This window comes from Liolophura sinensis, chromosome 9, assembly GCF_032854445.1.
Source record: "Liolophura sinensis isolate JHLJ2023 chromosome 9, CUHK_Ljap_v2, whole genome shotgun sequence".
Classification (NCBI taxonomy): Eukaryota; Metazoa; Mollusca; class Polyplacophora; order Chitonida; family Chitonidae; genus Liolophura; species Liolophura sinensis.
The window spans coordinates 16,802,332-16,817,922 of record NC_088303.1 but is presented as its reverse complement, the minus strand read 5'-3'; the positions used below and the strand labels follow the sequence as shown (position 1 = coordinate 16,817,922).

General features: G+C 39.2%; 1 protein-coding gene across 1 annotated transcript in view; it reads left to right on the top strand.

The window, feature by feature from the left end:
• Positions 1-12,288, top strand: part of LOC135475153 (uncharacterized protein F13E9.13, mitochondrial-like) — a 28,691-nt gene extending 16,403 nt beyond the window's left edge. Inside the window, exons 4-6 of the mRNA XM_064754927.1 lie at positions 1,418-1,568; positions 2,431-2,558; positions 11,462-12,288. Coding sequence (XP_064610997.1) covers positions 1,418-1,568; positions 2,431-2,558; positions 11,462-11,652 — 470 coding nt within the window. The 3' untranslated portion in view covers positions 11,653-12,288. The remainder of the gene's footprint in view (positions 1-1,417; positions 1,569-2,430; positions 2,559-11,461) is intronic.
• The last annotated feature ends 3,303 nt before the right edge of the window (positions 12,289-15,591 follow it).

Below are 15,591 nucleotides of genomic sequence, written 5' to 3'. Positions count from 1 at the left end.
CCACACAGGTTCACATATACAAGTAAATGGTCTCCACACAGTCTCACATATACAAGTACATAGTCTCCACACAGTCTCACATATACAAGTAAATGGTCTCCTCACAGGGTCACATACACAAGTAAATGGTCTCCTCACAGAGTCACATATAGAAGTAAATGGTCTCCACACAGGCTCACATTTACAAGTAAATGGTCTCCACACAGTCTCACATATACAAGTAAATGGCCTCTACACAGGTCCACATAATAGTGGCCTTCATGTCATGGGCTCACATGCAAGTAGTTTCTTGCTGGGTTACATTTAGGTGATCTTAAGGTGAGCTCATATCTAGATGTACGTATGGCCTCCAGATCACTTACCCTGACTGTACATTGGTGTGCTGACAACTGTTGTTCATAGTTTCTCATAGTGTAAGGGTGGCATAGCTATATTATAGATACAAATACTTCCAGTATCCCTCAGCTAAACCAGACAAATCATGGAATGGGTATTGTTTCCAAGTACCACCATGGACTGGGTATTGTTTCCAAGTACCACAATGGACTGGGCATTGTTTCCAAGTACCCACCATGGACTGGGCATTGTTTCCAAGTACCCACCATGGACTGGGTATTGTTTCCAATACCCACCATGGACTGGGTATTGTTTCCAAGTACCACCATGGACTGGGTATTGTTTGCAAGTACCGTTATGTAACATAGTGTTGTTTCCAAGTACCACCATGGACTGGGCATTGTTTCCAAGTACCCACCATGGACTGGGTATTGTTTCCAATACCCACCGTGGACTGGGTATTGTTTCCAAGTACCACCATGGACTGGGTATTGTTTGCAAGTACCGTTATGTAACATAGTATGGTTTCCAAGTACCACCATTTAACATAATTTTCTTTCCAAATACCACCATGTAACGTAGTATTGTTTCCAAGTTTCACCAATGGCTGTGGTATTATTCCCAAGTACTAACAAGGACTGGGGCCGAGGTGGTTAGTGTGCCAGTGCAATGACTCGAGAGCCTCTCACCAATGCAGCTAATGCTGGCTTCCTCTCTGGCTGTACTTGCAAAAGTCTGCCAGCAAGCTCTGGACGGTTGTGGGTTTCCCCAGGGCTCTGCCCAGTTTCCTCCCATCATATTGCCTGTGGCCGTCGTATAAGTGATATATTCTTGAATACGGCGTAAAAGACAAAACACCAAAGGGCTGTGGTATTGTTTCTATTTCCTCTTTTATTTAAGTGTACTCACTCAGAACATTCACAAAATACATCTGTATTTCCGAACTGTTAGGAGGTCTGGAGACATACTGAATGTAGTTTTAAAATTATCTAAACTGTTTTCTTTTATTGGCAGAAGAGTTATGAGGTTTTATTTATCTGAATGACTTTGTCATGAAATTTTGTGCCCTTTCATCCATCAGGCCTTCAGTTTCTCCGTGCAGAGGGGTTTGTGTTTTCTCATATAGCTGACGAGGGCTTGATGAACTCCTGTGCAGGAGAACTACTCAGGTACAGAAGACACATTGGAGCAGACAATGTACAGGTACTCACAGATATCAAGAAAAAACATAGGTAAGAAATATGAGGACTGTCATAAGCTTTTATTGGGGTATTCTTAATAGCCACCCTAGTTGTTGATGCTGTTCTCTCCATAAAAGATTTACCTTGTCAGTCAAAGTACATTGGTACATTCTACTATTAATAACCTCATCCCCATGGATAAAAAAATCAACAAAAAACATTTTCCATGTTGAGACTCTGGCCCTGATAGCACCGTTGGTTCGCTTCGGGATCACTAGATCCAGGGTCAATCCTGGCTTAGGTCACACCTAAGGCTTTAAAAGAGGAAGTTGTAACTTCATCGCTTGGCGTTCAGCATGGAAGGGATAGTGCAACGACTGGTTGACCCGTATCAGTATTGGGCAGGGCAAATTACTTGCCTTCGGTAAGGCTTCTCAGCGAGGCTGCACAAGGTAAACGAGCGATGGAAATCTGTCTTGCGACAAGGAGGCAAATTACATGCACTCTAAGGATTCCTTCATCGTCATATGACTGAAAATTGTTAAGTACGACGTTAAACCTCAAGCACTCATTCACTCACCATGTTGAGAAGTGTTTGTTTGCGGATTAACACCACAGCATTATGTTGTGGCCATATCACTACACCGCCTACTTGTAGAAGGCTTCTTTCAGCATGACAGACTTATAACGCTGCCTCACATGAACAACATACTGAAGACACCAGGTATGATGCCTACTCAGTCACAGCATACTAACAGGGGATGACCAGTACTTGTACTGTTCTGTTATGGCAAGTGCGGAGTAAATTTAAATATCAAAGTTGCGTATTTATTGAGTATTATTCGACTTAAGTAAAGTAGAACAGTACTATATGATGAATAGTGATAAAGCACATTTTATGTGTTGCCAACAGTTCACATGCCATTACAGAGGATGTGAGTTTGGTGGAGACTGCCAAGGCTGCAGAGTTTTTCCAAAGTGATGGTGTTATAGTAACAGGCTCCACCACAGGACAAGAGACCAATCCACAGCAAGTGACAGGTAACAGATTTTAATTATTTTTCTGAAATTTGGTTGTTTGTTTGTCAACTTATTGTGATAACATAAGGTTTTAAAATCACTGTAACTTTAGTGAAATGAGGTTTGTAGTCCATTTAGAAATGCCTACAAAAACCTGAAGTGAACCAAGGGGAATAACCTTCATGTGTAGTTTGCAAGAGTTATTTCCCTTTATAGTGTGAATAGGTCCAAATGGATTGCTTTGTACATAATCCTGGAATGCATGAATGAGCAAATATATGAGTGCCCTATCAACCGGACTAAAGTTAAATCAACCAGACTTAAATCAAGTGAAGAGGACGAGGTGAAACAACCCCAAACAAGAGATTATTTCAGATGACAGTTAATTGCTGTTGAGATGAGGATATATTAAAGATCAGGCTAGGTATGGCAGAAACAAAAGATTAGGGCTGATGACACAGGACACAGTCAAGAGCGTTTATCATAAATAAAACAATAAATTTTACAGTGTTCTTTACTATAACAGTCCATGATTCGTGTAGGTCCTACTTGATAAGACATCGAACTCATAATACTGAGTTGATTGCTAGTGGCATCAGTGACAAGTTCTTGAGTATGGCATTATACAAACGTAAAATAAATAATTAGAATAAAAGTCCACCTGATAGGACCATTATTTGTAATTCCTGTTACAGTTACATTCATGTATTTATTCATTTATTTACCTATATCACCAGGTTATTGTAGTATATTTACTGAGATTGGTGTTTCTACTTTAACCTAGTTTGACTGCATGTCAGAAACAGCATTTACATATTTATGCCTCCAATATGAATTCTGAACATTTTTGAGAAGTGGGTTCAGACTGACTATGTTACAGGAAGAACAGTTAATGTAACTGTGTTTGTATTGAATGGTTTAATGACTAAAAAAGAGATGATGAAGACTTAAGCCAAATGCATGTCATTGTTTGGATAAATATGTTCACTCTCCACAACCTAGACAGTCTTGTAGGCAAGCGCTGTGGGAGCGGGCTAACAACTCTCTAATATGTAATGTATGTGGATAATGTGATAAACTTAGCTACAGTATTTAAAAAAACAAAAACCAGATGGCTTAGACTGCTGTTGACAAAAATGTCGCAGCAATATGACCAGGGGTTAGGCCTAAATATGCCTTTTTCAGCTTAGATCACATTGTCCATATCATTATGTACTTTTTTGTTGCATGTAGTTTTTGTCAGAGGATTTCAGGAAACAAATGTAGGGTTTTGGGGTTTGATTGAAGTTTTATACATAGAATCTCAACCTTTCTAGTTTAAATCTTGTTGTCTTACGTACTTCTGCAAAAAACTTTTTGATGCACATTCCACATCAGTGGAATTTGCCATGTTAATTTATTTTGCAGAGCTATAGACCTTTTCAATGTAAACTGTATTGTCTGTGTGTATTTTTTCTTTATGCAATTCCTATGATTTCAGTAAATTTTGTGTGCGAGTGTTATGTGTTTCTATTCACTGAGCTAATTTTACTTGATATGCATCCCTTTATTGGGACAGTGACAGTATGTGGTTAGATGTCATGAGCATGTCTTTCAGTTGCTAGAGCGCCCGGGTTTTGGTTTGAAATCTGTCCTTGGGCAGGGAATGTATAGCTTCCCCATCTCTCTGTCCTTGACGCCTTGATCACAGTAAGTGATTTAAAACACTTACATGTGTGGCAGTTACTGAAGTCTAATATCCGAGTTTGAAGTTTTGAAGATTACCTATCCTTTACCAATGTGGTGTACAGATCTGTGTGTCTCACCTGGGAACAATTGTCAGTAACTTGCCAGGTTTACCCAGGGCAGTTTTCTCCACCTGTGAAATGAACTGCCATTGAACTAGGAAAACAATCTTGAGTAAGGCGTTAAACAATAGTCAAAATAACCTTAATAGCTGTATGTGTTACTTTAAAATTAGTTGTTGTTGTTCTTTACCATGGCTGTCAGCCATTGCTGGTTCTAAATAAATAAACCACTGTAATGAACAATTGTTTGTTGTCATGTGGAGTCCTCACAGTTTTGGGGACAGAGTACAGTATTTCACATACTAGCAAGTTTTATTAAGATTTGTTATTACATCATTGGAAATACCAGTGCTTAAATCATTTTAAGTAACCATCTACACTGAAATTTAAAAATTGTCAATGTGTTTTTTTTAATACTCAAGGTAAATGATGTGTTAAAATGGTGGGAGAAATGACATACATGTTGTGTTTGTATATATACATTTATCTGGTATGTGTACCTGGTAGCGTTAGGATATACCGCTACCATTGATACCTACATGTACTTTTATGGGCAGGTTTTGTGTGTTTCATATACAGTCACATGTTGCTTTCTGTCTTCTGGGATCAGTTCTTGTTACTGATTTTTTATTTAATTTTTTTTTTCGGTCCCCTTTGTTTTATGAACAGCTTTTAATATAACAGTTTCTATGTCTGTCCACTGGGGCCTTCCACTCGTGATATGTGTCAGCAGCTCATTCGGCCTCAGCATATGGCAGCTCATTATTGATCCTGGTGTCTTATGCCTGGTTCACTGGGCTAATCTTTAATAACCCTAGGAAATGGTATTGAAAAATATTTTTGATTTATTAGACTCTCGGGCTAGGAAAAGAAGCAGGGATGGAGAGAGACAGAGAAATTAATATAGGACTCTACCTAAAGAATTCGCCACTTAGCTGAGAACACGTTATTCCTCCTTTGCTTATGAACATTGTGAAACTGTGTCAACATGCATGGTTAGATTTTAGAAACAAATTATTTCAGTTCTGTTTTAATGCGTCTCCTTGAAGGAGGCGTATTTGTTGGCAGATGTTGTCAGGTCAAGCCTATTCTTAAATCAGTTACTTATTGAAGCCGCCATGTGGTTTGACTCTCCATTCTGCTGCTCACTTATCAGTTACAGTATTATACGTTTTCCTCATTTTCTTTTCAGCAAATTGGTAATGCTGAAGCTGAAGGTTTTACTATTGTCTGCGTATGTGTTCCTTTTGTAAGACTACACAAAGATGTTAGTTGTCACAGGTTCTGTTATTTTCCTCGTCAGTCAGTCGATAATGCAGGTGGATTGCTGGAGGCTTAACCATTAAGTTCTCTTTACTGTTATCAGTTACATGATGATATTCTTGATGGTTAAGTGACCTCATTCCTTTATCTGTTACCTGAACTTGATGATATGTAGTTTGTCATTTGGTTCTCTTATTCCCATGTCATTGGCCATACTGACGGTTTGCTAGTTCTCTTCTTACCTTATTAGTTACTTCATATTAAACATTTTGTTGTTAGGTTTTCTGATTGTTGTTATATAACTTGGTGGTTTGTATACTACACTAAGTGCTTGTCATTTACCTGATACGGGTATGTGTATATAGCATATACTATATGTAAATAATGTTTTGTCTGCAACATTAACGCAGGTTTTCTAATTCCTTGTTAAAGGAGTTGCACTTAAGATCTTCTACCTGCTTATTATTTACTTCAAAGCTGTTACATGGATATGTATGTAGACTTGGGGGTTTTCAGTCATATGACACAGGGCCAACCAGCCCAATTTCTTTGTTCTAGTACCATTTTTAAAGTCTTTGGTACGACCCAGCCTGAGTTTGATCTCAGGTCTCCTGACTTGGAGGCAGATGCTCTAATCATCACGCAGCTGCAGTGGTCTCATATCAAGACGACTTGCTGTTATGTTGTTCTGTTCCACGTATAGTTGCCCAATGATGCAGATTTTACATTTGCTTTCAAACTGCCCAGTGTATGACATACTGAACACTATATTGGGGAAAGGTTTTGTGTTGAGATCTACTTTTCACGTATTAGTTTTTCATATTTCAGATGACTTGCTATTATGCTTTTCTGTTTGCTTTGTACCCGTTTCCTGATGCTGGTCTCTCATCCCTGTGTTATTTATTTCATACATATTATGAACCATGATGTTTTTCTGTTTCCTTTGTACCCGTTTCCTGATGCTGGTCTCTCATCCCTGTGTTATTTATTTCATACATATTATGAACCATGATGCTTTTCTGTTTCCTTTGTACTCGTTTCCTGATGCTGGTCTCTCATCCCTGTGTTATTTATTTCATACATATTATGAACCATGATGTTTTTCTGTTTCCTTTGTACCCGTTTCCTGATGCTGATCTCTCATCCCTGTGTTATTTATTTCATACATATTATGAACCATGATGTTTTTCTGTTTCCTTTGTACCCGTTTCCTGATGCTGGTCTCTCATCCCTGTGTTATTTATTTCATACATATTATGAACCATGATGTTTTTCTGTTTCCTTTGTACTCGTTTCCTGATGCTGATCTCTCACCCCTGTGTTATTTATTTCATACATATTATGAACCATGATGTTTTTCTGTTTCCTTTGTACCCGTTTCCTGATGCTGGTCTCTCATCCCTGTGTTATTTATTTCATACATATTATGAACCATGATGTTTTTCTGTTTCCTTTGTACCTGTTTCCTGATGCTGGTCTCTCATCCCTGTGTTATTTATTTCATACATATTATGAACCATGATGTTTTTCTGTTTCCTTTGTACCCGTTTCCTGATGCTGATCTCTCACCCCTGTGTTATTTATTTCATACATATTATGAGCCATGATGTTTTTCTGTTTGCTTTGTACTCATTTCCTGATGCTGGTCTCTCATCCCTGTGTTATTTATTTCATACATATTATGAACCATGATGTTTTTCTGTTTTCTTTGTACCCGTTTCCTGATGCTGGTCTCTCATCCCTGTGTTATTTATTTCATACATATTATGAACCATGATGCTTTTCTGTTTCCTTTGTACCCATTTCCTGATGCTGGTCTCTCATCCCTGTGTTATTTATTTCACACATATTATGAACCGTGATGCTTTTCTGTTTCCTTTGTACTCGTTTCCTGATGCTGATGTCTCACCCCTGTGTTATTTATTTCATACATATTATGAACCATGATGTTTTTCTGTTTCCTTTGTACTCGTTTCCTGATGCTGATGTCTCACCCCTGTGTTATTTATTTCATACATTATGAGCCATGATGTTTTTCTGTTTCCTTTGTACCCGTTTCCTGATGCTGGTCTCTCATCCCTGTGTTATTTATTTCATACATATTATGAACCATGATGTTTTTCTGTTTCCTTTGTACCCGTTTCCTGATGCTGGTCTCTCATCCCTGTGTTATTTATTTCATACATATTATGAACCATGATGCTTTTCTGTTTCCTTTGTACCCGTTTCCTGATGCTGGTCTCTCATCCCTGTGTTATTTATTTCATACATATTATGAACCATGATGCTTTTCTGTTTCCTTTGTACCCGTTTCCTGATGCTGGTCTCTCATCCCTGTGTTATTTATTTCATACATATTATGAACCGTGATGCTTTTCTGTTTCCTTTGTTCTCATTTCCTGATGCTGATGTCTCACCCCTGTGTTATTTATTTCATACATATTATGAACCATGATGTTTTTCTGTTTCCTTTGTACCCGTTTCCTGATGCTGGTCTCTCATCCCTGTGTTATTTATTTCATACATATTATGAACCATGATGTTTTTCTGTTTCCTTTGTACCCGTTTCCTGATGCTGGTCTCTCATCCCTGTGTTATTTATTTCATACATATTATGAACCATGATGTTTTTCTGTTTCCTTTGTAGTCATTTGCTGATGCTGGTCTCTCATCCCTGTGTTATTTATTTCATACATATAATGAACCATGATGTTTTTCTGTTTCCTTTGTACCCGTTTCCTGATGCTGGTCTCTCATCCCTGTGTTATTTATTTCATACATATTATGAACCATGATGTTTTTCTGTTTCCTTTGTACCTGTTTCCTGATGCTGGTCTCTCATCCCTGTGTTATTTATTTCATACATATTATGAACCATGATGTTTTTCTGTTTCCTTTGTAGTCATTTGCTGATGCTGGTCTCTCATCCCTGTGTTATTTATTTCATACATATTATGAACCATGATGTTTTTCTGTTTCCTTTGTACTCGTTTCCTGATGCTGATGTCTCACCCCTGTGTTATTTATTTCATACATCATATGAGCCATGATGTTTTTCTGTTTCCTTTGTACCCGTTTCCTGATGCTGGTCTCTCATCCCTGTGTTATTTATTTCATACATATTATGAACCATGATGTTTTTCTGTTTCCTTTGTACCTGTTTCCTGATGCTGGTCTCTCATCCCTGTGTTATTTATTTCATACATATTATGAACCATGATGCTTTTCTGTTTCCTTTGTACTCGTTTCCTGATGCTGGTCTCTCATCCCTGTGTTATTTATTTCATACATATTATGAACCATGATGTTTTTCTGTTTCCTTTGTACCCGTTTCCTGATGCTGGTCTCTCATCCCTGTGTTATTTATTTCATACATATTATGAACCATGATGTTTTTCTGTTTCCTTTGTACTCGTTTCCTGATGCTGATCTCTTACCCTTTTATTATTTATTTCATACATATTATGAGCCATGATGTTCTTCTGATTCCTTTCCACTAGCTTGATGATACCAAAGAATTATTGCATGCCATTTTACACTTTTGCAATTTGTTCATAGAGATTTTTGAGTTGACCGTGTTGATATCAGGGTGTTTGTTGTGGAATTGATTGCTGCCAATGTCCGTGTTCAGTAGAGTCTAATGATTCAGACATACTTCTCCCCTCACTAGCATCCAGTGGCTAACCTTTCAGATTTATTCTCGTGTACTAGGATCAATTTTTCCTAATATCTGATGGATTCATCTTAATTTCCCTGCTGAATGTAGAGGCATCAACAAATATTAAAATCATCCAGATAGTGGGTAAGCAATTAAGACCGTGTCAATCAAATTGAAGTTTCCAGATAAGTATATACCTTCTACTTGAGATCATTCCTGTTCTTTCCCAAGTGAAGTATCCTTCCAAGGATCAACTCTGATTGGTTCTGTTAACCAGTGTGTGATGGCACAAATGCCCGATCCGGACAAGTTACGCTATCAAGCAAAGAACTTTGTTCATGGGTATGAAAATGATAAAAACATGTTTACCATATTTTAAATCCTGAAGCTGTGTGAGTTTCAAACATGAACTTAACACAAAAAGAAATTCAGAAAATTTTGATTCCGTTGTCTTTGTTCCTAATCTTTTCAGCTGTTCTGTTCAGTGTACCTAAATCTCCATTGTTCATCCCATTGTTCTGTCTTGTGTACTGTCACAGATATCCATCCCAGTGTTCTGTCATGTGTTCTGTTACAGGTGTCCATCTCAGTGTTCTGTCTTGTGTACTGTCACAGACGTCCATCCCAGTGTTCTGTCTTGTGTACTGTTACAGACGTCCATCACAGTGTTCTGTCTTGTGTACTGTCACAGGTGTCCATCCCAGTGTTCTGTCTTGTGTACTGTTATAGGTGTCCATCCCAGTGGTCTGTCTTGTGTACTGTCACACGTGTCTATCCCAGTGTTCTGTCTTGTGTAGTGTCACACGTGTCTATCCCAGTGTTCTGTCTTATGTACTGTCACAGACGTCCATCCCAGTGTTCTGTCATGTGTACTGTTACAAGTGTCCATCCCAGATTTCTGTCTTGTGTACTGTTACAGGTGTCCATCCCAGTTTTCTGTCTTGTGTACTGTTACAGGTGTCCATCCCAGTGTTCTGTCTTTTGTACTGTCACAGGTGTCAATCCCAATGATCAGTCTTGTGTACTGTCACACATATCTGTCCCAGTGTTCTGTCTTATGTACTGTTACAGATTTCCATCCCAGTGGTCTGTCTTGTGTACTGGTGTAGATGTAGTGTCAGAGGTGTCGATCCCTGTTTTCTGTGTGTTGTGGATGTCTAGTCAGAGGTGTCCATCCCAGTTTCTGTTTTTTTGTACTCTCACAGGTGTCTGTCACTGTGTTCTGTCTGTTGCAGATGTATAGAGGTGTCCACCCAGTGTTCTGTCTGCTGTAGATGTACGGTCCTGCATGTAGGTGTCCAGCCCAGTGTTCTGTCTGTTGTAGATGTATGGTCCCAGGTGTCCATCCCAGTGTTCTGTCTGCTGTACTGCCACATGTGTCCATCACTGTGTTCTGTCTGTTGCGGATGTATAGAGGTGTCCATCCCAGTGCTTTAGCTTTTGTACTGTCACAGGTGTCCCTCCCAGTGTTTTGTCTGCTGTAGATGTACGGTCCTGCATGTAGGTGTCCATCACAGTGTTCTGTCTAATGTAGATGTACAGTCCCAGGTGTCCATCCCAGTGTTCTGTCTGCTATACTGTCACATGTGTCCATCACTGTCTGTTGTAGATATATGGTTCCAGGTGTCCACCCCAGTGTTCTGTCTGTTGTAGATGTATGGTCCCAGGTGTCCATCCCAGTGTCCTGTCTGCTGTACTGTCACATGTGTACATCACTGTGTTCTGTGTGTTGGAGGTATACAGAGGCGTCCATCCAAGTGTTCTGCCTGTTGTACTGTCACAGGTGTTCCTCCCAGTGTTCTGTCTGCTGTACTGTCACATGTGTACATCACTGTGTTCTGTCTGTTGGAGATGTACAGAGGCATCCATCCAAGTGTTCTGCCTGTTGTACTGTCACAGGTGACCCTCCCAGTGTTTTATCTGTTGTAGATGTATGGTTCTAGGTGTCCACCCCAGTGTTCTGTCTGTTGAAGCTGTACTGTCACAGGTGTCCATCCCAGCGTTCTGTCTTTTGTAATGTCTGTCTCTGTGTTCTGTTTATTGCACTGTCTGAGGTGTCCATCAGTGTGTCTTGTCTATTGTAGATGTGCAGTCAGAGGTGTCCATCAATGTGTTCTGTCTGTTTTAGATATGCAGTCAGAGGTGTCCACCTCAATGTTCTGTCTGTTGTACATGTACAGTCACAGGTGTCCATCCCAGTGTTCTGTCTGTTGTAGATGTACAGTCACAGGTGTCCATCCCAGTGTTAGTGGGATCTGGTGTTACACAGGAAAATGTTCACAAATTCCAACAAGCAGCAGGATTGATCATTGGTTCACACTTCAAGAGAGACGGACATTGGGAGAATGACATCGACAAAAATCGTGTCTTGAACTTCATGTCAAGAGTAAAGGAATTGTCAAGGTAATGTGCTGAAGGTGCAATTCTGAAACAGAGCTGTTAAAGAGCACTGCCTGAGTGGAAACCTGCTCGACTCACTCTAGGAAATCATTTTATCAAGACTTTATGATCAATACATTTAAATATCCAAGTGATAATGCAACATTTATCATCATACGGTTTTGGCTGTCATCTCATGAATACTTTTGTCCTCATGCACATGCTTGCATTTATCCATCTCTTTCACTCAGTAACACAAATGAATCTGAGCATAAAAGGTCCTCAAATTTTGGTTGAATACATACATGTACATAATCTACTTTTGGGTGACAATTTGAGGAGTTAGTCCAAGAGTTATGGCCACTGTTGTTCACAGATCAGTGAAGGATCAATAACCTAGGATATTTATAGAATATTTCAAACACGGCACCAAATTTGCACCAAAGAAGGAAAAACAAAAAACATTTTTAAAACGCTCCTGTGATAAACATTTGAGGGCTGTGAGCAATTTTTAAAAAGGAAAGAAATTTTTATTAAAGTGTATCGAAAAGCAATGTTTGTGTTACAAAGTTGATCACGCCTGATGAAATCATACGTGTGTTTTCGTAGTGTCTTGTGAAATTAGTGCTGATTCATACATGGTATAATTGACGTAAACATACGTAGTTGATTAATGTTACTGGAGTGGTTAGTTAAGCACGGTCTTTACTGGATGCTGTAAAAAAGACAATGTTTTAAATCTTGTCTCCATTCTTGTGAGTGCTGGTAACTTTGGAAACAGGCTATTAGATCTAGTTTTGTCCGCATATTGTACAGGTACATATACTCAGTATGTTAACATTTTGTTTTCGTTTTTGATTGTTGAATATCATTTTATGTTTTTTTTTTATGACCAAGATGAAAGTGACAGTTTGGTCATGTTTATTTTGGCTAAAATAAAGCCATGTCATATACGTTCAACACCGTGTTTGTTCAATGTGTATGGCATGGCTTTATTTTAGCAAAAATAAACATGACCAGACGTTTTTACTAGATTTAAATGTCAGACATTTTGTTAACTTATCACCCAAACCGCCCCTTGCCGACCCATTTCTCTACAGCATTATCCTTTTTAAAGTCCTCAATAAAATGTAAGACCCTAAACCAGCTCCTGCTGGTTCAGCTTCAAATCAGGGGGTTTTGTCTGATACATATTAAAAGAAGGAATGTCAATTACTCTGAGCTCTCCACCAATAGTTTCCTCCATCCATACACCTGACAACCTTCAGAAAAACTCTTCAACTTTATGCATCAAGCAGACTCTCAGTATTGCCTATTTTAATATGCTTAGAATGTTCTTCCACGAGTTGCTGTAATATTGCAAGGCAGCCAGGTGCTTGACAAATCTCGTGACCTAAAACTACAGCTGACACATATCTTTATTGGCACACATGACGTTGGCCGTCAAGGGTTATTTGTCCAGTGGTGGGCCATGCATGTTAGGGTAGACAACGGTCTTTTGCTTGTGTCTTTTGCTTATGTCCTCCGGAAGAACTCCGAATTGACATTGCTAAGTTTGCTGTTTGAAGGCCAAAGCATGCTGAGTTAACATGAAACGTTCAAGATTGGTGCATGTTTGCCATATAGCTGTTGGAATTCTTCAGACGATGGTTCCAGTTATAGGATGTAATTTTATACAATCAGTTCCCACCTACTTCAAGGTTATCTGACTCAGGACGATATAGGTCTTCACAAACACAACCATCACAAACATTGGATGCCAAATCAGCTCTCCAGACGGTGACCAATCAAACGAAATCTTACGTTTTAATAATGTTGGAGATTGAACTTGTTGGATGCGGATATTGCGTTTAGCTGACCAGACGGACGTGAGAAGACATGGGCTGTGGTCAAACGCTGGTCAGCCAATAAGCTATCGGAACAACCGCTGGGCAAAGAGAGCACCTCATAGTTTATTATGATAAAACTGGGTTTGCACCACAATACCCCAGAACCATGCACGTACTCAATCAGAAACTTAAAGGTCAATGCAACTTGCAAAGGAAATGAGACTGGTTTCTCGGACTGGTTGTGGTTTTTCTAATCCTGACACCATGGAGTTGATGGACACAGTGTTAGATACTCGCTGCTAGGGATGTTCGTTAATTCTTTAAATCCGTGTTAATATTCATACAAGATGGACCTTAGACAAGGGTGCAAACACATCAGTCATAAAACCAAACAGTAATTCATTTGTGTGTAATTAATAGCTTATTTATTCAACGTATCATTGAACATGTAAGCAGGAAACAAACGCTTTGGCTATGCGAATGACCATGACAAAAAAAGCTTTATTTAATATGGTTATTTAGGTATTCAGTCAGGCATTCCATGACTTGCTAGGTTGATTGGTAACTTTGTGAAAGTTTGAGGATCCCTTTGTAGAAATAAGTACAGCTGTTGTTAACTTTGGCAGCCTTTAATACAACACCGGGAAAGAGCGAATCTGATATTAAAGGCGAACGACTGGACAACTGGGTTCAAGAATAAAGGCCTCAGCCAGTTAAGTTAGTCGGAATCAAGCATATAAGTGGCAAAAGAGGGTTTATCATTAGGCAGTACCGCAGATAAAGAAAGATTGTTCTGTTTTGCTAAACAAGTCGAGGTTGTTTTCTGACTGCACGCAGACCTCAACATGCGTTTGCGACGACGTGTGATACGGACGTTCACGTTTGCCGATTTTATCTCTTATCTGAGCTTACCGTGACTAGGCTACATTGACACTCTCGCGGTTGCAATGTAATATCATTGATAAATTTGTCTGTGTGGTGATGTATGACTGCATGGAAGAGCGTGAGAGGTGTCAGCTTCTTTAATTTGCGAAGGAGCCGTAAATTGAGAAAAACTGCAAGATATTGACTAGGCTCCTTATATATATCTCTCACCGCAAGCAACCAGGCCACCGAGCCACCGGGCCACCGAGAAGCCTAGCCAACCAGCATAGTATGAACTTTCGGGTAACATATAATATACATGATATCTTACATCTCCCACCTCTTCAAATGGCAGTGTTGTCAAAATTTAACCGCTACTTACTGCATAAGTTTCTAAATTAAAACTAGAGTACCCATGACTGTGGTGAACAATAATGTAAAGTAAATAAACGGTGTGGTGAATATACGATTTATTTATTTGATTAACGTTTTTACGCCGAATCGATTATTCCACTTGTACGACGGTGGCCAGTATTATGGTTGGAGGAAACCGTGCAGAGCCTGTGGAAAACCCACGGCCATCCGTAAATTCTAAAAAAAATCTTCCCACGTTCAGCCGGAAAGGAAGCCAGTATGAGCTGAACTCACAGTTACCGCATTGGTGGAAGGCTTCTGGGTCTCACGATGCTTTAATTTACACATTCCATCAAACAAAATGTCTATCACCCAAGCTAAACAGATTGATCGTTTCATGCAGTAAGAGGATTTTCGTTATCCGATAACACCATTGTTCCATCATAAACTTTTGGGAGAAACGACGAATATCGAGCTTTTCAAAACTAAAGCAATTTTTTGGTCTATGCGCTGACCGAAAGGGTATCGATTGATTTAAGCTTTTGTAATATTTGCCCGGATAATGGTTTGGGGTTCAGGGTCAGCTTTAGCGAAACTTCTTTAGTTATTTTGCTTAGTCAAAATCATACGATATACTTATGAAGTACTTGACTTAAGTTTTGTCGGAAAAAAATCCATGTTGGAAGAAGTTCTGTGAAACCGTTCCAGGGCCTTTCACGAATGCGTGTAGTAATATTAATTTATTTATTTGGTTTTTTTTATACCGTGTGCTCAAAAATACTTCACTTATACCTACACAACTGCGACTAGAATTATGCGAGCAGAGCCCGGGGGACACCCAAGACCATCCGCAAGTTGCTGTAAGACCTCCCACATACGACCGAAGAGATCTCTGCCCGTATTTATCAAACGTCTTAAGA